The sequence below is a fragment of the Anser anser genome (assembly GCF_964211835.1).
Source record: "Anser anser genome assembly, chromosome: 5".
Taxonomy (NCBI): Eukaryota; Metazoa; Chordata; class Aves; order Anseriformes; family Anatidae; genus Anser; species Anser anser.
In genome coordinates, this window is record NC_139725.1 from 30,611,407 (window position 1) to 30,632,609 (window position 21,203).

Below are 21,203 nucleotides of genomic sequence, written 5' to 3' on the forward strand. Positions count from 1 at the left end.
TCCTTGTTTGTTTTTTTTTTTCTTTTTGTCATCACATTTAATGTAAATGAAGTCTTACAGCCTGAAAACAGACATTCCCTAGAAATGTAGAAAAATCAGCAAAAGTAAGCTGCCTTTTTAGAATTATATTCTATAACAGGAGTTACTAAGAGTGCTAACATTATTAGGAATGAGGAATTTTGTTTTAATTCATGATTTTTTGATGTGTGATCTTTTGAAAAGCATAGCGCAGTGGTTGTGGGCTGTTTTCTAGCAGCTGCTGTGACACCGGCTACAACACTCTCTTGGAAGCCACACAGAATTTATGCTCTGAGCTAGGTGCAGATGCCTCCCCAACACACACACACTGGTGTGCATATGTAGGAAAGGACATGAATGCACAAGCACGTGCACACTTCCATGGTATTTTATATATCCCTCAACCCTATTCTGTCTGCAAAAGGAAAGTGTTGAATCCTGCCTCTGCAGCTCAGTGTGCAGCTATCCCAGACTTTCCTTAGACGTTTGCTCCCTCACTTAAGCTGATCTTAATTCTACATGAGGGAAAGTCAAATGCAGATCAAGTGCATCAATTTTCATGTTGACTTGGATGTCACAGCAACACCAATAGGTTCCTGTTTTCCTGTACGTCCCGAAGCAGCAGGTATCTCCTTGGCCAATTTTTCACCAGTTCAGTTATTTCCACTCTGCCCTCACTCATACCCCAGGCAATGTTACTGGAGTGCCAAACCTGCATTTTGCTGTTCTTTGGTATGAGCCTGACGTATTGGAGCGAGGCTCAGAATATCATCTGTCTCAGCAGAGAAGTCTTTATTTTAGGTACATGGGGAAGAGAAGGCGAGGGCATAGGCAGAAGAGAGCATGCTCAGGAAGACGGAATCTCTTCTTCCCCTTACCATTCAAAACGAGATGTTTCTTTTCTCTCCTTTAAAGTTGTGCCAGGGTCTTGACTTGCTTCCCCCTTACCTATCTACAGCTGCAGTGGGAAAAGAGGATGCTACCTAGCACAACCACCACCTACCTGCTAGGGAAGGTGAGAAATTATTTTCCTCAAATAATACCCTCAGCTAAGGGTAGCTTTTAGGAACATTTGGTTCTTCACAAAGTAAAGCCCATCTCCCAACGTGCAGAAGAGCATCAAGGACCAGCTCCCGGGATATGGGCACTTCCAGGGTACACCATGTGCAAAGGCAAAAGCCACTTTCATTCCCTGGACTCCTGTCCCCTCACCCATTTCCCTGTCGGTGGCAGGCAATGTTCAACTGCAGCTTGCAACTTCAGTCCCCCTCTCCTGGATCACTCACCTCCTTTAGCAGCTGAGTGTTGAGCTGTAGAACAGAATGGAATTTTCTTCCTCAGGTTACGCTCCTTTCTCCACCAAATGGTATTTTGCCATTTCCACTTTTGTGTTAGTATTATTTGCTAATCCATGGGCAACTCTATTTCCAGCCTCAGATCCCTTTCAGAGGTTCTGCTTCTCAACCAGCATTTCCCTGCCCTCTAATGTCTGTAAAGCTTACTCCTTCCCTTTGAATCAATACAGTTTTATTTAGGATGGCATCTTTCATAGAAACTGCATCCTCAAACGCCTGCAAATAACTCCAGACCATGGCCTGTATCTAGGACAAACTGCTGCAAGAGGTAAATATAGTACAGAGGGAATACATTTGACCACCTCAATATTTGTTTCACCAAACCTCATGTTATTGATTCCATATCTTTTCTGCAGCTCATAGATTTTATATCTGCATACTTCTTCTCTCCCCTTGAACAGTGGCGTTACCAGCTTTGACCCTTAGCAGGTCTGATTACACTCACATGAAATGCTGAGAAAGGAAGATGCACTTAATCAAAATACGTGGCCAGCCTCTGCTTGCAACAGGCCTTTGAGATGCCCAGCTAGGTAGCTCTTTGCTTCCCAGTATATCCAAACTTATTAGTTCCACCTAATTTATCTGAAGTATTTTTCAATCAGAAGGGGTTCTTGAGCACTGACCCTTGGATATCGGTACTAAAGTGTGTGATGTGCTACTATAAGCAGCGTGGGTATCATCCACTGAAGGACCAGTACCTGCCCCCAGAAGGTAGCCCTCCCATGCCAGTAACATCAGGCAGACGGCCAAACCAGAGCTGGAAGAGGATGAAAAGCAAACAGGCAGCCTCTGGATCAGAGATGCTACTTGAAACATACAGGACCTCTGAGGGATGCTGGCACTGGCTGGAGATTTTTAAGCTTTGACCAAGGGAAATGTTCTATCATCCTGTACTCACACACCTGTCAGTAAGCTCTGTTTTATTAGCTAGAGACCACGAAAGTCAAAACAAACTGCTCAACTGATCCCATGGGTAGAATGCAACATTTTCTTAGGAAACTATTATCAAAAACAGCCTCAACTTCTGTACTTAATTTTTCTCCTTAATGGGCCATTAAGAGGCTGGTTCTTGTGCTCTATTACTGCATACCTAGCCATGGCATTCATCACTTTCCTGGTAGTGCTGGTTTTACTGGAGCATCACATGCTTCCTTGTAGACCTCTAGAGATACCCAGCTGCTTTGTTTTAATATAATTATCCTTGCTAACAACTGAATATAATTGTCTAAGCCTAACGTATACCTCAACCAAAAAAACACTTGCAGAAGATCTAAGAAGAGGGCTGCGGTCAGAGAAGAGAATTAAGAGGCAATACTCCAAAGCACTACCTTCAGTTCTGCTTAGCACTTGCACCTTTGGAAAGGTTTTTACCTTCCTTTTGCCTCAGTTTCTGAATTGTAGAATGACCCACTTAAGAGGCTTATTCAGAATAATAAACCGTGTTTGCAAAGATCCTGGATTTAAGGTGCTAAGTGCATGCACACCCAGTAGAGTAGGCCTGCACTTCTTATGCCCCTTAATCACAATACTTTTATTCCAAAATGGCCATTTTAACCATTTCCTTCACTTATCTTCCTTCCCCCAATTTTAATTCTCATGAGCTTTTCCTCCTTTTTTGGTCATTACTTGCACTTATTTAAGAGGTAGCCAAAGACATCTGTGACGGATGCTCAAGAAAACTATTCCAGCTGTGAAGACAGTGAGGTGATGATTGTTTTCCCCAACACATATTTAAAGGAAAGGAAATTAGCACCTAGAAATGCCTGCCATGCACTTACTCTGTGTAGTTGCCAGGTACTTCTGATCACCTAGCCCCACGGCTGGGAAGGAGCCGAGGGCAGCGCACTCCCATGTTTCCATGTAGTGGAATACTGGTAGCAATGCTTTGCTGGTGTCTCTCCATCATCACATCTGCAGCGTGCCAGATACCTCTTGCCCTTCTTGCACACAGCTTTGCTTTGCCTCCACCAGCTCCTATTTCCGAGGCCAGAAACAAGGATGTGCTTCAAGGCCTTGCTGAGTCAGGGTGCTGTCTTTCTTTAAAGGCATGAGCACAGCCCCCTTTCTTGAAGGAAGGCAACTTGTTTCGATGATCTGCACTTAGCTGCCTCTCTCCTTGAATCTAGAGAAAACAGAAGTTCTTGGTTTGGAGATGTGTTATGGCTTTACCATCTCAAAGATGTGCAATGGTAGCCTAAATACAATTAATAGCTCATCAAGGTAATTTAGAAAATCAGAGAGGAAAAGCCATTACAGAATCAAAATTTAAGCAGGTGCCAGAGGAAAGCACGGTTCTGCGATGGTCATATGCTCACCTGGATTATCATTTGGTACCTAGTTACCAGCCTGTGATTGGCTCCTATAAGTACAAGGAGTAAGCTCAGCTGGAAATAGATGTGGTCTATAGCAATTAGTATCTCATCCACTAGAAAATAAAGGAAAAAGTACAGCTACACAAGCTGCAAAACTGAATGACAGCAGATGATGCCCTGGAAATGCACTTGAGAAGGTATACACAAGGTCAGGTGGGAATCAGGAAAATGAGTACGCTCTCATGGAAGCAAGAGGAGGAAAGGAAGGGCGTACAAGGAACACGTGGGGAGCTTATAGCTGCTGATGTTGGTGATGGGACATAGGGCTGTGTGATGTCCAGGCACCAGACTGCGATGGGACCATTCACTCCTGACCTACGTGTAAGGCTGCTTTGGATGCAAGAACAAGAAGCACCTAAAGCTCAGTGGAACCCAAGAAAGCTGGCACTTGGCAGCTCTTTGAAGGCAGTAGCTGTGTGCTGGCAAGCTGCCGAATGCCTGCTGTAAAAATTGAAGCCTTCTGTGAAATGCAATTTCCACACAAGTTGTACGCCCAGTGGTGAGAAGGCAGCAAGTGCTGAATCCCACTGCAGAGACGGAGTGCACACTCCTTTTCTGACCACCTTGCTAGGGTGACACAGGTTGGACCAGAGCTGATTTCTCCCTAGGATCCTTTATAACATCAGCTTTCTCTGTAGAGACCAGCTCCAGCATGATTCAGGCTGCAGAACCCAGATGGGAGCTCTGGATATTTCCCTTCCTACACACAGAAGCCCTTTCATCTTTCAGCTGCCAAAGATGCACAGGGATGCTGACAGGAAGACAATCAGCAAGTCTCTTTATCAGCCACAGACATCAGGGACACAGGCATGTGTGAGCCTCACTCCTGTTTCCAGCCCTTATCTGCCCGCATGCAGCTGGGTGACCCTTTGAAGAGCCTGAGTCGTCCCCTCACTGAGGAACATCCCCTCCACGTGCCATGTCCGGGGTGAGAGTCAGGGAACTGCCCAGATCTGCTGCGAGACAACACACACACGCTTTCCCAGGGTCTTCCAAGACAAGCCCCACAGAGGTTGCACAAGATGGAGTGTTCACATCCATTCTCCTGGTGTTCAGAGGTGGTGCACAGTCCTAGAGTTTTCAGCCCTGGGACAGACGTCTTCAGCCCTGTCCAGGCAGCCTGCTTCAGCACTGCCCAGGAGCAAGGCAATTTGCAGTAAAAAGAGCATGCAACCTGCTGTAGTTACAACCCACCATCACACCTACCAGCAAGGGGAAAGGATTGAGAGACAAGATATGCCTTGCTTCCACAGAGAGCTCTTCATCCTCATGCATCTCCTGGGAGGGAGCAGGACTCCTCCTCCCATCCCCCCCTCTTTTTTTTTTCCAGGGAGAAAAATTGATAGACTGGTCTATCAATTACACCTGAAACAGGTAGTTGCTTCTGTGTTGTGACTGATGCTCAGAGGGCTGGAGCACCTCTCCAATGCAGAGAGGCTAAGAGAGTTGGGGTTGTGCAGCCTGGAGAAGAGAAGGCTCCGGCGAGACCTTATTGTGGCCTTCCAGTACATGAAGGGGGCCTGTAGGAGAGCTGGGGAGGGACTCTTTGTCAGGAAATGTAGCAACAGGACAAGGGATAATGGCTTTAAAAAAGGGTAGATTTAAGTTAGATATTTGGAAGAAATTCTTAGAGGGTGATGAGGCCCTGGCACAGGTTGCCCAGAGAAGCTGTGGATGCCCCATCCCTGGAGGTGTTCAAGGCCAGGCTGGATGGGGCTAGGAGCAACCTGGTCTGGTGGGAGGTGTCCCTGCCCATGGCAGGGACTTGGAACTAGATGGTCTCTAGGGTTGCTTCCAACCCAAACCACTGTGATTCTGTGTGTCGAAACCAAATGAGCGCAGCACACAGCCCCCCAGTGCTCGGTGCCTAAGAAGGATGGCTGGTTACCAGATGCCCTTAAGCAAATTAAAACCAATGACCTGTCTGAGTGAGGCTTCTGTTCACATTGTCTAATGCCCAAGCAATAAAATAAACTGGTTTATTTTTGGCCTGTCACTGACAGAGCATAGTGCTGAAACGTTGATGTGGTAAATTTTCTCCAGCATTAAAGTGACAAAATGAAAAGAGTCATTGCAGCAAATTTTGTCCTTCAAGTTCTTAGTCAGGACACAGACCATCACAGCCTGAGTCATCCAGCCTCACAGCAGCACACACCTGCTGCCTGTCCCCTGGGTTGTCTTTTTCCACAGAAAATCCACCTCCTTACAAGCCTGCCACAGCACAAAGCAATTAATAATATTTCTGCACCAGTAGGAACATCAGTTCCCTAAAGTTTGAACCCTACAGTTTGAGGATGCAAACAATTTCTTCCTGGCAATCTACAGCTGCCAGAGGCTACCAATCCAAGCCAGAGCCTCAGTGTTATTTTAAGCCCTGTTCCTAGCTGCAGCAACATTATGTTCACCTTCTTACTACAAAGGAAGAAAACTATGGAGGCAGGATGATGAATTTCAGGGAGATCTAGTGCTGACTCTTTCCTAGCGCGTCATGGGCATGAAATTAATCCGGATTTTATCACAGATGATGAATCCTGTACACCTTGCATGTTCAAAACAATGTATTTTGTCTGTCCCTCTAGCTATAAAACGCTTAATGCACATACCTACAACTCTAGCCTGATGTCAGGATGCAGATTAAACCCTTGTTCACTCCTTGCACAGGGCAAATAAGTAGCAGTGTCACTGATCTGTATTAAAAATCAAAGGCAGGGACACACCTGTAATTGCAGATGGAGGGGATCTTTGAGGGATATGAGCTAGGTGTGAGACCCAGGAAGGCCACCAAGGGGAATTTGCACATTTGATTCACCTGTGGCTAGGCAGCCATCCCCCTGCACACCTGCATGGACCTAGCCACCAGCCTCAGAGTCGTTTCCCAGAGTCATGTCACTGTCCTGATGAGAACTCAGGCCCAGGCTGGGCAGTCCAGACACCCAGAGGGAGCAGGCACCTGGTTGTGGCAGGCAGGGGGAGCAGGGGCTGTGAGCACTGCTCCAGCAGCCCCAGCTGCAGAGCCTCCACACCTATTAAAGCGCATGGTCTCGGAAGGCTGCTGGAAGTATCATCAAGGTATGTGGTGGGCTTCCAAAGCACCACTTACATGTGCTACTCCCAGCACGTCATCAAGGAATATTGTAACACAACGTGATGATTTGCTCACTTGGGTGTATATATATATATATATATATACATACACAGCTAAAGGCCAACTAAAATCTGTGCCATAGAATCTGTATACCCAACCCTTGCCTACATATCATCAAAAGAAAAACTAAGTTACTCAGCCTAAAACATCTGTTGGCATGTTTATTTTGCATCTGTGCTGACCCTGGCAGCTTTCATTTAGGATCCTCACTTTCTGCAAGAAGTGTTTAGATTCCTCTACTGAGAAAACTTTATTTTTATGTTCTGCTGCACTGCTTTGTGTTCCTGCCATTTTCTACAAAAGCTGCATTCACTAGCAGAAATTTATCTGCCATGATGCATCTAGAGTTTTGTTCTTGATGAGGTCAGCCTGAACATTACAGTAACCTCATGGTTGTGACAGGCAAGCAAATCCAGCTAGAAAATCTGATTCTTTTACAGCAGAAATGTATTGTGCAAAACATTACAGAAGTAAAGTAGAAAAACCTGTCTTAGACTGAGGCATCCAGGAATTGGAGGGAAGGAGGGGATGCTTGAAACAATCCATTGCAAGACACCCTTGTTAAAATGAGTGAAAAGGCAACTAATTGTGCGTGTCATTATTTTCAACTAAACTTAATTGACAGCCTGTCCACTCTCTTCTCAGCCTATCACAAAAAACACCACTATAGCAGTTTGAATAGAATATAGTCAGTGATACTATCTATGCATTGTTCCAGTCTCCATACCTGCTGGAAGGTTGTCGGATTTCTTGCACATAATCACATTAGAGAAAAATCTTTTCTCAAAGGAAATTATGGAACACAGGCTCTTGTAGTGCATAGCCCTTCATCGGTGCATTCCTTAAAAAAGAGAAAGTTAAATGATGGTTTTATATCAGACAACAGCACATAGTCCACGACTCAAACACACAACCTAGGAATCAAAACCATGTAGTCTTTCACACTGGCAGTAAATGAAAGATCTTGAAGGGATGCTGGTTCCAGCAACAGACCCTTATTCAGTAAGGTGGCAGGGACAAAGGCATTGCATCAGAAGTGAATCTAAACCATCTGTTAAATGTCATCATGCAAAAAATGTGTTACTGCATTCGCCCCAGATCCAGGCATTCAGATACATCTTCTGGCTGTGATGCTAAATACAGAGTACAAAAATCTTAAGCTAACAGAACAGAAATATTAACCTTAATTAAAATGGTATGCAATTAATTACCCTGTTCAGAGCTAGAAGTGTGTTAGCAGACAGGCACTGTGTGCCAAGTCTGATATTAGACTGTGTGGGGTTTAGCACAAACAGGGCTGGAACAGCCGATCAGAACCAAGATGACTAGCAAAAAAATAAGCCTGTGCTGGCACTGGGACAAGAATACGAGTTCCTCATAGCAAGGTCATGACACCATTTTTCTAAATACCCGTTCAAAATTATCTGAAGTACAAAGACAAGAACTCCAGACCTAAAGATGATCACTTTTATAACAGTTTTATTCAAGTCTGTGTGCTCTAGTGTTGAGACAAGGCCTAGATCAGCATTACACTGTAATACAATAATTTTAGCCATTGAACCAAGCCTGCTTGGCATCCTTGGTTTACAATTTACAGTACATCCAAAAAAAAGCAAAGAGAAAAAAAATCTCAGAACGCCAACAACTTTCATTAGCTCTTTGCTTTGCTTAAATATTGTTCTATAACATAAAATAATTTAATACAAAAAAAGAACTGTAATCCAAATACACATAATACATTGACACAGAACAGAGGAAAGATACAGTAGATTATGCACAAGAGTATTCAGTTGATGTGTTACCTACAGTGAAACAAACTGGACATTAATATAATTTAACTATTTAAGCCCAAGAGGGTCAGAGGCAACAAGGCCGGGTCACAAATAAAGCTTTTTAAAAAATAATGCAATCTTATTTTCCCCTAAGCTTACTGCTGTACAGAGGTTAAAGGAAGGCTCCAACAAATCACTTCATTTGACAACATTTCATCACACAAACAAGAAAAACTCGGTGGCTTCCATTAGTTTACTCAACTCTGGGGTACGTTACCACTTGCTAACGCAACTGCTTCATTGCAGGTTCTTCAGGCAAAACACACCCTCAGGTGCTACTTCCATAGCAACAGACTTTTGAACACCATGAACAGAAGAGAAGACATACAGGAGGTCTCCACAAATGGACTGAAATACTTAGTGTCGTAAGATGAATCCCAGTCCTGCAGAGTTTGGAGTTTCTTACGAAGTACCTAACACGCTCCACAAAGGAATTTCAACACAAGCAGGAACTATCCCATACCTCAAATGAATGGACATGTGGGCATGATCTTACACTGGGAGTAATCTACTCACCTGGTTCTTCAGATTTACAACATTGTACCTAGGAAGTCAGGTCACTGATTTTTGCAGCTGGATTTAAACAGAAGCAGGAGCAGATCCATAATTAATAAGGCAAAAGAAAGACATAGCTTATAAAAAGAGGGAGGAAATACATTCTCTGGCTTAGAAATTCTTGGACTTTCAAAGCCACAGAAGAGACATTGTTAAAAGCACAGGTAGTTTCCCTGATTTTTCTACCACTGTTGCCCTCCCCACTCCATATAAGCCTCTCAACTTAAGTCACGCAAATTATCTCTGAAATTCCCAGCTTGTTCTGCATTTATAGCAAAGAAATCATACACACCAGCACAAAATGCTGGGCCAACAGCTGACAAACAAGAACCCAAGAACCTAACAATGGTGGTGGATGTTGATCACTATCGAACTTGTCAGGTCTGTCCACCAGCCTGGAAGGATGCGTTTTTGAAATGGAAAAACAAAACTGAGAAGAGGCCTCAGGTTTAACACCAGCATTTGTACATACAACCTCCACACACCACTTATTGCCCCTTTGCAGCTAGCAATCTGCTAGTGCAAAAGTCATTGCTCTTTCCCTCCTGTGTCAGAACATTCTCTCAAAGCTTCCCTTGTTTATGGTAAGAATTAGCAGTCAAACAGGCATGGCAAATGCAGGCGTAGAAAGGCCACACAAGTCAGAGCAATCAAACCCAGAAAGTTGTGAAGGAACTTCCTCTGACTAAGTATAGAGGCTGGTCCTTCACCATTAATCTCTACAGACACCCCGGTTCAGATTAGAATAGCTTTGCTGACTTGGGGTCTTGTGTATTTGGACCCAGATACATTCCATTGATTCCAGTGATGTTTAATTATGAGATGAATAGCTTCCTTGAACTGAAGCCTCTTGCCCTTCTAGTTAAAAGACAGTGCCCCAAATACAAATTTTTACTACTAGATGTTCTTAGCTTTACATGGTTTCTTATTAAAGCTGACAACTATGAGGGGCACTGACTTTAAGCAGACCTAGGTATACTCTCCACTTGGAATTCAGCTGTCTCTCAGACAGACTTATGCTGCACAAAAATGGCTTTTACTCCCTGTAAAGAGCACTCGCCAAACTCAACTGCTCAACCGGCAAACACTGGTATGCTTTCTATTTTTTTATTTTTTTGCTGCTGAGTTGTTCTTTACAGCCTAGGATTTCTGGATGTTACGGTTGCCAAGATAACCTTGAAAACAGAGCAATGGCAGAACTGATGCAGTAACATCTGCTTTAGATGCAGAGTGAAAAATCAGCTCAGAGGTATTAGCTGCCCTATTCAGATACGAGTACTAACCATGTTGACATTTTAAGAGCTGCTCACTAAAGCATGCAAGACAGAAATACAAGCCTACTATGAACATCTGGGCAATCAGTCAAGAGAACTCATTTTGTGACACAAACTGTGCCTGGGAAGAAACATCCCAATACCTTACCCCCAAGTTGAGAAGCGGCCACATCTATGAAATTCCAGAAGAACCCAAGGAAAAAGCTCAGTTCTCCTCCAACTGCAGTTAAACTCAAGAAGATCAGTGTGCAACTGAGCTAAGCCAAACAGTAATCAGGGACCCCATTTGTTTTGAAACTCAATGACAAGAAACCAATTACAAGGGTTCCCAAAGAACTTGTTTATATACTGAAATCTCATGTTAGCGGCATTCTTATCAATGAAGCCTGAAAAAGCACTGGTATGTCTTTCTGCTCCATTATAACCTCTGCTACTAAGAGAGGGAAAAGCATTAGGACATGGCTAGAGCAATGTTTCTTCTTTCTCCGACCCGTGTCTCTCCCCTCTCCTGCTTCAAGGCAAGAAGGTTAGTTTTACCCAACCTCAGCATCTGTTCTCAAGAAAATGCTACATCGGAACAATCAAGGTAGGACAAAGAGACAGTGCTAATCACTCCTAAATAGCATAAATAAATACTTTATCCTGGTCTTATGCTGGGGCTTCAGCTAACTACTTTTAAAAACAATGTGGGCTCTCACTAGCTGGAAGCTAAACTCCAAGCATGGACAAGATCCTAGAAAAGTACTTCTGAGTAATGAAGGAACATTTTTCCCCAGCATTATTATTTTTCAAGTAACTTATTCTAAGCAAATACAACTTTGGCATTCCTCCTGCAGATCTGGTTGGTCTAAGCCTCCATTTGCTAGCTGGGCTAGCATCTGACTGACCCATAAGCTACAGACCCAACAGGTGCCCACTTCAAGCTTATAAATCCACTATATTACACACTAAAAATGTGTCATGGTTTCTTAGTATTAGCTATATTGGACTGTCTGCACATTATTAGCATTCAGACATGAGAACTGTATTAAAATCAAATATATTAGGAAAACAACAGCGAATACAGGGAAACAAGACTGCATACAGGTTCACTTAAAGAATACGAAAGTATAAAAAGATCTGTTTCAAAAAACATACTTTCACCTTTAACAGCAGCAGTGACCAATATGAAATTACCACCTTTCCGCACTGCAGACGTTCAGCTCTTCCATGGGTTGAAAACCACCAGGAAACATGCCCTCTGCCTTGTCATTTACTGTTTATTTTGGAGACCTACATAGTAAAAGCAAGCATAACCTTAACTTATCAAACTGAACTGCTGGTTTTATTTTTCCATCAGGAATCTGAGCGTCAGAGAGCCAAATACAAATGTTTTCCTCTGTCCTCTCATCATTCCAGCCTCAACTGCCTACCTAGAACAATTCCTGCCAAAAAAAAAACCAAAAAAAACCAACACCCTTATCCTTTCTTCACACTCCATCTCTACAAATGAGGTAGCTCAGGGTAAAATAAAGCCAACCAGAAACAAAGTCACTACACAATCCTCAAATTCTTCTTTAGGACCCAACTTACCTATGATGCCCAGAGATTACCAAGCACCTAGTATCCTCTATCCTGACTGTTTTACTACAAAAGAATAATAATTTTACCCATATATTGGCTATTTTCTGTCAACTTCCACCTTCACTTCCCCCAGCTGAGTTTTACGCTTCTACCTTGAAAATGTTTCAGGTCAAAGAACACCTAAAACAAGTGTTGCTTTCTGTCTTGGGCCCCATAATATTACAGTATCAAGAATTAATAACTGATTAAGACGGGATAGGGACAGCCACTGAAATAATGTATTTAGAATTCTAACCAAGAGATAAGGAGAGCTAATTATAGCGCACTTGTTTCCACAGGGGTATACACAAGTCAGCAAATGGGAGGACACAAAATGTTTGCAGTGCTGGTGTTTGGCCTGACGTATGATAACACTACAGTACTGAAAGCTACATCATTCCAAGAGTTCCCTCCAAAAAAACAACCTAAGGCCCTAGCAAGGATGCATGTGAAACAGAAGGCACCTAGGAATGCAGATGCACCTAAAATACACATAGGTGATTCGCAGGCTTAAAAAAGACCAGCCCAAAAAGCCACACTCAGTAGGAAAATGATGTTCCTGGTCATTTGGAACCAACAGAAAAAGTTTTGTTGTTTTTTTTAATTCATGTGCAGAAAGAGATGAAACATGTTTCTTGTATACAACACTGATGAAGTGCTGAAGATTTTCTAGTGAAAAAAAAAAGATACTTGTTAGGAAGGAACAAGAAGTCGTCTGGTAGCTACATGAGATCCACCACCCAGTCACCAGTGGGAAATTACCTTATAATCAAGCACATGCTTCTTAGCTTGGGAATGAATGTTTTTAAAATACAAAAATAAAGCTGATGTAGGCGATTTCAGAAGCTGTATTCATCTATGACCAATGGCAAAGCTGCTTAAAAAAGCTGAGCAAGAGAAAAAACAAAAGCAAATGCACATTAACACTGCAGCATGTGACATTCTACTAGTGTGTTCATAAGAGGGAGCAGCAAAATAAGCTATAAATGCATTTCAGTATTGTTTTGTGAAACTGTGAAAGCAGAGCTAAGGAAACAAACACAAGTTCTTCTTAAGACTCTTTTGTTTGCTAACCACAATAAAAAAGGAAAATCTAAACCACAATACTGGATACAAAAATAGAAAAATGATAAACATCTGATTAAAAATACCTTCTCTCCAGCTAGATACAAGACCACTGGCTGTGCCAACCACCTTATTCTAATCTTACCATAGTAAACATAACAGAAAAACACAGGAAGACATTATTTCTTAAAGATATCTTAATTATATAATGAACCAAAGGTTTAGGAAACCTTAACGTTATCCTCTATGACAGCATGAGTGTGTTTTGGTTCTGTTTGAACATACACGCTGTACTTATTGCTGGTTTGCAACTGTATTTTAACACATGCCTCTCCCTTCACAGTTAGTATCCCGTTTTACCCAAATTATAGCCTTAAGCGAGTTATAAATACTGAAGCAAAGCAACTATCCTGTAGCAACAAGGATCAGATATCTTCATTTCCAAATACAGGTTTCCTTATTTCATGCTGAAAAAACTGAAGCTGAAAGGAGGACCTATATCACTGCAAGATATAACTTCCTATTTGCCAAGGAGTTGAAGAGTTCTTAAGAGTAGTTCCAAAATGAATGGAAAAGCTTAGAAAGCAATAAGCATCATTTTCCAAGAGGAAAGGTTTCAAAAAAACCCAAAGAAAAAAAACCAACATTGATACTAGCTTAAAATTACTTACAAAAGTAACAAGCTAACACTGAATTTGGGGATATTGTATTAAGTTTGGTTCTATACAGCTAATGGGTCTCCAGTTCCCATATTCATCCCACAGAGATGAATTAAGTTTCAAATAAAAGTTAGGTAAAAGATAGAAAGGTGGCTCATGTTAGGAGGTTTCCTGTCATTTTCTCCTTAATAAAACACTCCAGATGGTAAAGACCTTTCTCTACTCAATCATTACTGCCTCACCTTCAACAGAATGAGAGGTATCCAGTTTCATGACAATCGAAGTAACATCTCTACGCAGTATTGTCCATAAAGTCTTAAGATAACAGCATGCTATGAAGAGGAAGGCAACTACTCCCGTTCCTAGAGGTACAGAAAAATACTTCATCATAAAAGCATACCAAACCAGAACAGGTCTTTCCACATCAATAATGAAAAATTCACTTTGAAAATACTCATTTTGTTAGAAAACCATTACAAAAAGAATATTTTCATTGAGGTTCCCTGCCCCATACTGAATATCAACCCACTGCAATAATAATCTGAAGGAAAAAAGATACCTATAAAAAGTTACATTTGCACCTCTGAAAAGGATCAAAGGAGATGAGACCTCCTTGATGGCAAAACAGAGCATTGTGCAGTCCATAGGAAGCAACAATATTACAAAAAATCCATAACTATTACCGCCTTAGTTTTGACACAAAAGCTTTCTTCTCTCTACATGTCCCACATTCAATTTCTGTGAAACCAGTAGAAATTTAGTAAAAAACTGTATTTTTTTGCATTGTCGCTACATCTGTGCTTTCCCCTCAATTTTACAAGAAAAACAGAACACAGGGATAGCGTATTTTGAAGGGTTGGCAAAAATATTCTAAATTCCTAAATCAGTTACATAAATTAGTGACATATATTGCCAGCCAACTATTTTAAAGAAAATACATATGTATTTCCAAACTTAATTTTTTTCACAGCAACAATCTTACTACTCTTAGCATCAGTTACAAAATGTCATTTCCTCTTTGTGAGCCCTGTAATTACTTTAACATATTTTATTCCATTCTTTTCTCATTGTTTTAAACTGCTCAGTGGTTTCATGATCTTGCGTTCTCTTTTTCTGGTTCTTAGCCAAAAAGTGCAACTTATTCAGGTATTTAAGGAAAAAATACATTTATTTTTATAGCAAGATTTTCACCATCTTTCTCAAGAACACTGCTAGAAAGGTATGTCAATAATGAAACTTTTGTCTCACTGAGAAACGGGAATACTAATAACCAGTAAAAAAGAGATCTGAGCTTCCTGACTGGCTCGTTTCTTCTCAGTACCTAGTGGACTATAGTGAAGCACTCTTTTGGGGATTTGGGGAACCTCGGCACCCACAGCTGGGATGGAAAAATAAACAGATTAAGGCAGGAGAGAAATCAAGCCAGGATGTCATGCCAAGATGGATATAGGGAAAGGTTCTGCCTGGCTTTAACATGCACACGGCCTCAGCTTTCAGGATGCATACAGTAAATACCTGACAACTCTTTGCCTTGAGAGCCCTCTGCCTGTCAGAGAATATCCCACCACTTGCTAAAGACTACAGCTTTGTTTTACAACAGACACCTCGTGCCTGATACCTCAGGCTAGTCCAGGGACCGATCACAGGTGGAAGACTCATTTATGGGTCGATGCTCGAAGAGACTACCTTGTTTTATTTCACATGCTAGATTCAATTAAGATAATTGCATCCAAGGAACATTTGGAAAGCATTATGGTCCTACCCAATCTTTCTGGCAGCTCTGTAATATGGAATATCTAAACTGGAAACCCTAATCTGGATCCTTAAATTCTATGTCACCTTGTCCACTCAGTTCCTTTGCTGTCCGTTTGGTGTTAGGGAAGATGCTCTTTGGAACAAAATACTTCTAACAGGTTAGCTACACACCACCTTCACCAAGTGATTATCTAGAAGTGAGAGAGAAGGAAAGGATTTTGTTTCTTCTTTAACTTTCCTACACAAAAGAGCTATTCCGGATGATGTCTTTGGAGAGCAGATGCTGCTTCCTATGACTTTTGTAGTGACACTTTTTGCACAGAAAGCATAACTCTTCAGAACAGCTGATCCAGTTTTGTTTCAGACTTTCTAGAAGGATAAGGGAGACCATGAGAACTCAGTAGTTTTAATCTCTTGCTTTAAGTCCCTCTGACCCAACTTCTGACCAAGCTTCTTTCCTTGAGTTTGTTTCTATAGCACAATGGAAATTAATCATCTGTTTATGGGGTTCCCCGCCCTCATGTTTTAAGAAACCCAAAATGCTAAAGGCCAACGTTTAACACAAGTGCCAGAAACGTAAGTTTTCTTTTTAAAGTTTCTTAGCCCCACACCAGAGTACCTTGCCTACACAGTCAGCAGTCCATCCAGCTTCAGCTGCCATTGTAACATTATCTAGGCTAACTCTGGATCATTCAATCGAATAGGCAAAGAGTAATTCTGCCATTAAATAAGTTTCATGGAATGAGATGAGCAAAGAAATGTGACTTTTCTCTGTGGTAAGATACTGTATTTGCTTGATAAAAGGGTACACTTGACCAATGGCAACATGCTGGGTTTAGCCCTCAGAATTAAAAAAACAACTAAAGACAGTATTTCCCCACACATGCTGGTTTTTAACATAAGGTTGCAAACATCTGAACAATCATGTTGTCTGTGCTGCTGCAAGAAAGCCTTCAGCTACACTGCCTGCGCTACAGGGCTAGACTTCCCTAACTGGGTGAGTGCAGCACTGGCAGCACCATGAAGTCAGTCATTTGCACCCAAATGGTTAGCAGATTAGCAGAATGAGCAGAGATCTGTACAAAAAACTAAACAGATATGCTGTACCCTGCAATAAAGCAGACTACCCTAATAATCTCACGTAAAGGCCACATCCATAATGTATAATGCTGAAACTGGGCAAGAGTGAAGCTCTCATTAAAGCTGTAAGATAGACTTGTTGGGCACAGACACACTTGCAGTCTCTAAAGAAAACTGTGATCATAGGCACACCTTAGTTGTGTGACTTCCTCCTGCAAGAGAGGGGTCTGTTCCTTGTCCAGAGTTAGGAGTTTTTACAGATTTAAACAAAAATGTTTTACATGTCTATAATGCCTTCCACGCAAAGATGTCAAAGGACTTTATACAAATTACATAGGTCCCATCCCCCCCCGTGAGGTAGGTATTAACCCTATTATTTACAGATGGGGAAATTCAGGCACGGAGAGGTTACATTATTTGCCCAAGGTCACACAGTGAGTCAGCGACTAAATAAGACAGAATCCAGATGTTCTGATTCCTATTTGCACAATCCAACTACTAACAACACAAGTCTCAATTTCAAAAGAGCCTTCAACAAATATCAGTGTGCACAAGAGCAGTCTTGGGTTTCAAGGGCCACTCCTTAAAAAGAGTAAGAAAGAAGAAGAGGAAGAAAAAAAGAACAAGGGGACATAATTTACTTCTGCAAGCCAACACAGCTTTAAAGAAAGAGTTCCTGCCAATTCCCTTCCCAAAGCTGAGGCAGCTTGACTATGAGCCTGCAATATAGGGGGGAAAAAAAAGGAGGCTGATGGAACTAAAGCTCAAAACAAAAAAGCAAGCTAGAGTGAGTGGTCATACTATTCCCCTTCATCATTTTGACAGCAAAGGGTCATGGAAAAATAGGGCTGAGAGGGACCTCAAGAGATCAAAGTCCACCCACCCCACCTTGAAGCCAGGATCAACTTATCTACTCATTCCCAACAGCCTAGACTGTTCTCAAAGACCTCCATCAATGGAGATGCCATGCCCTTCCTCAGCAATCTGTTCCACCTTGCACTAGCACATGAGCAAAACGGGGCAAGCAAGTGTAAGATAGTTATTTCTGCTCCTTCAGTGGGGACACCACGATTTCCAGGCCTTTCTAATGATACATTTTAGAGAAGGTAGTCTCCAGATAACAACTTGTTTCTGTCCTGGAATCTTTGGGAAAATAAACACTGGTGTCTGCTGTAGTATAGTACTTGAGTTTTGAAAATACTGATTAATACCAGGATAGATACCAGTATACTTACTGCAAGTGCCAAATCCTATAAGGTCAGTAACAAAGACTTTGATATGATAATTTTAGCTTACTGCAGATACAAACTGCAGTAAGAGGACAGGGAAGACTACAGAAAAACCCCACAGCAAAGGTCAGCAGCTTCGAGTTGCTAAGTTACATCCAACTGCAGACAACAATCAGGCAGTCGAACAACATCTTCAGCAGAGGCAGCACCATATGATCTCTGTAGCATCCCTCCACCTCATCTGTCTTCAAAGTGCATTCTCAGTGCAAAAAGTAGGAGTGAATTTAGAGAGGCTTACTGTCCCCAGTGGATTTCATACTAAGACCAGAATTCTTGCTTGAGTTCATATGCTGCAGCTTTGTGTGTGTTAAGTTCACTTCTGCATAGCGGAATGGTGCTGTCCTGGCTCTGCCCCTCAGCATCTATGTCCAACAGTGTCCGCTCCTCTACAGGAAGACCCACCTGGAAAGGAAGCAGTGCAGGAAGTCCGGGTCTCTCTTCCACAGTGCTGCTGCTACTCGCAAAACAAGAGTCCAGATTGCTCGGAGTGTCAGTACTTGAACTGTTGGCAGAAGATTCACCCTTGGCATTGCTGGGTGACACAAACCACCAGGGATCAAGCCGCTGTCGGCTGGCTGCGGGACGAGGCCGAGGCAGGAACTCCAACGTCTTGGGTCTTTCCAGTGTGGGGTCCTGCTGTGCATTCCATCGTCTCGGGGTTGGAGGAAAAACAAGGTTGGGGTCTGGCAGGCGAGGGACCTCATTTGGATCTCTACTTGGACTAGGTGTTTTTAATACACCTATCCAAAACGGAGAAGGTGAAAGAAGAGGGAAACATGTTAGATGTCACTGCTAAAAGGTTCCAACAGATCTTATTGTATGTACACTGTGAAAATATTCTGAAAGCAGAAAGCCTCCATTCAGAATCTACAACCTCCACATCTTCAAGATTGAAGCGAATAACTGGTTTCTTTATTCCTACATCATTCTCAACACATTGTGGAACACCCGTTTCATTTGCCTAGCATAGGCAAAGTATTTTGTTCGTTCCTGATTTGTTTTCTTCATCCTCAGACTGGAGAGCATGGATTTGGCCTCCTATCAGAGGTGAGGACTCTCCAAATCCTTTGGAGGGTACATTACCATTAATGGCTTGAATGGATCAGGGAGACACTTGCACAGCAGGATGTGTGACACCTGTTTGCAGTGAGCTGGACAAATTCCCTGGAAGAGTCATTTAACAAAATCTACTGTGGACACTTCCTGGTTTTGTTTGGTTGTTTTTAAAACACAAGATATACTTTCATTAGTATTTTAGTAAGTGTTCTCAGCTGCATTAACCCACATTTTACTGCAGACTGCCTTTCAACAGACAACCTCATATTTTGTTCTACCATTGGGAAAAGTCTAATTAAATCAGGCTTTAATTTCATATTCTAGTCCTCCTTTTCCCTAAATTACTAGGGCAGAAAAACAGGAAAGCATTTATTAACTTATCAAGTCACAGCCACTCCTAAAGACTGCAACAAGCAGAACACTACCTACCTAGGAAAATCCCTCTTGCTTGCAAAGCAGTAAGAGCAACAGTGGCTCAGCCCCACACTACTTTAAGAGACTCAGTCTTCACTGCCGTAAGGATTAGAATTTGCTTTGAAATAGTAACACCAATACAAACAAGTGTATAAAGGCAACAGATGGAATTCTGAGGAACTTCTGAAAATGAACAGCAGTTGTACCTTGATATCATCTTTGTCTAAGAAACAACATACTCTACCTCACAGCATTGTGAAGCAGAGTTCCTTGGTGTAGAGATAATGGAACAGATTGTTACTGCATTACTCCATTCATTATTTGTGTAAAGACAGCATCCACAAGCCCTTCTTGTGGACTGGCCATCACCACAGATGCTGTATAAGCAACACGTTTACTTCCTAACTTGTAATTATACTGTTTGGGCCCTTCTTCTGAAGAGGAAAAGGAAGATGGCTGAAAACCTACCTGCTCCCAGTGCTCCAGTTAAACAGCTACTGGAAGGGCATCCACTGGTTGGGCACCCATTGACAACTAGTCCAGTCCCTTTGATGGCCCCATCAGAAGGTGTGCGCCTGTGCCCGCCTTGCTGGGTGTGGGAAGAGACCGTCACGTGTGTGGGAGTCAGGGACTGGTTGGGGTCTTGTTTGAACCTCTCAATCTGGACATTGACTAATGGGTTGTTAATGGCTGGCAAGGGAGCCTTGACCGTCACTGGGCTGACAGGCATTTCATACACCACAATCTCATCACTGTCTGAGCGCAGCAGGGACCGGGTGGAATTACATTCGGAAATGGAAGACAGGGAAAGAAGGGTGAGGGATGTGGATGGCTCGCCTAGCAACAACATGGGCTCATCTTTTTTGAAGATTTTTCGGGAAGGTGGGCTAGTGCTCCTGCGCGGGCGTCCAGCTCGCTGGAAAATGCTATCACGCTTTTTCTTCTCCTCCTTGGGTGGCTCTGGCTCCTCTTCAATCAGCAGCTGACACTTCCCTGCTTCTAGCAGATCAAACCCCAGGCCTGCAGCAGCCAGCACCGCTCCACAGCCAAGCAAGGCAATCTCGCACCGTTTGTGGTGGGAGCCACTACGTTTGAGGCTGTTGGTGGGTGTCAGCTGTGGGGTGCTAGTAGCAGAGTTCACAGGGGTGGACTCATCATTGGCATCACTAGAAGGCCCATCCCAGTCTTCATTCTTCTGAAATGGGATGCAGAGGTATGACTGGTTGTGCCCAGGTGAAGGGTGCACTTTGCCCTCCCCATTAAGACATTCGCTGTCTTCATCATCTGAAAAGCAAACACAAGAAATACTTCGCATTGATATAAGACTCACGGGCAAAATTCCCCGTCTTACAAATACATATGAGAAACTTCTTTCCAGAAGATGCAACTATCCTTCTCATCACAAGCATCATTCACCAACTGCCAAACACAAACTACTCTCTCCAAACAGGTAAGCGGAGACAAGTAGCTGGAAAACGCTATCATAGTGGAAGTTACTGGCATGCTGATCTGTTCAGGATCAATTATGGAACAGCATACGAGAAGAAATCTACATTTCAGTTATTTCTAAAGTTTATATGTTTGGGAGTCAGGAGTGAACAGGTAGGAAAATGATAAGGATCTCTCCCAGCAAGTAAAGGTGTAACCATACTGCTCACCTAAATATTAACAGGAAAGGAGTTGAAAGGTAACATGGAGTTAAGAGGGAATTAAGAGAAGCTTGTTAGCTTGA

General features: G+C 42.5%; 1 protein-coding gene across 20 annotated transcripts in view; it reads right to left on the reverse strand.

The window, feature by feature from the left end:
- The window catches only part of MAP3K9 (mitogen-activated protein kinase kinase kinase 9), a 79,433-nt gene that overhangs the window by 12,873 nt on the left and 45,357 nt on the right, over positions 1 to 21,203 (reverse strand). For 2 of the 20 annotated variants that reach the window (XR_014584631.1, XR_014584632.1), the window contains exons 10-12: positions 19,940 to 20,755; positions 14,120 to 18,741; positions 7,618 to 7,731 (exon numbers count right to left, since the gene is read on the reverse strand). Coding sequence is in view for 2 of the 20 variants with exons in the window: in XM_083836635.1 (XP_083692761.1) it covers positions 18,260 to 18,741; positions 19,940 to 20,755 (1,298 nt within the window). In the remaining 18 variants the exon portion in view is untranslated. Of the gene's footprint in view, positions 1 to 3,151; positions 3,496 to 7,617; positions 7,732 to 8,349; positions 18,742 to 19,939; positions 20,756 to 21,203 lie in introns of those variants that run through there. The other 18 variants (XR_014584628.1, XR_014584629.1, XR_014584636.1 and 15 more) reach the window with 18 other exon arrangements.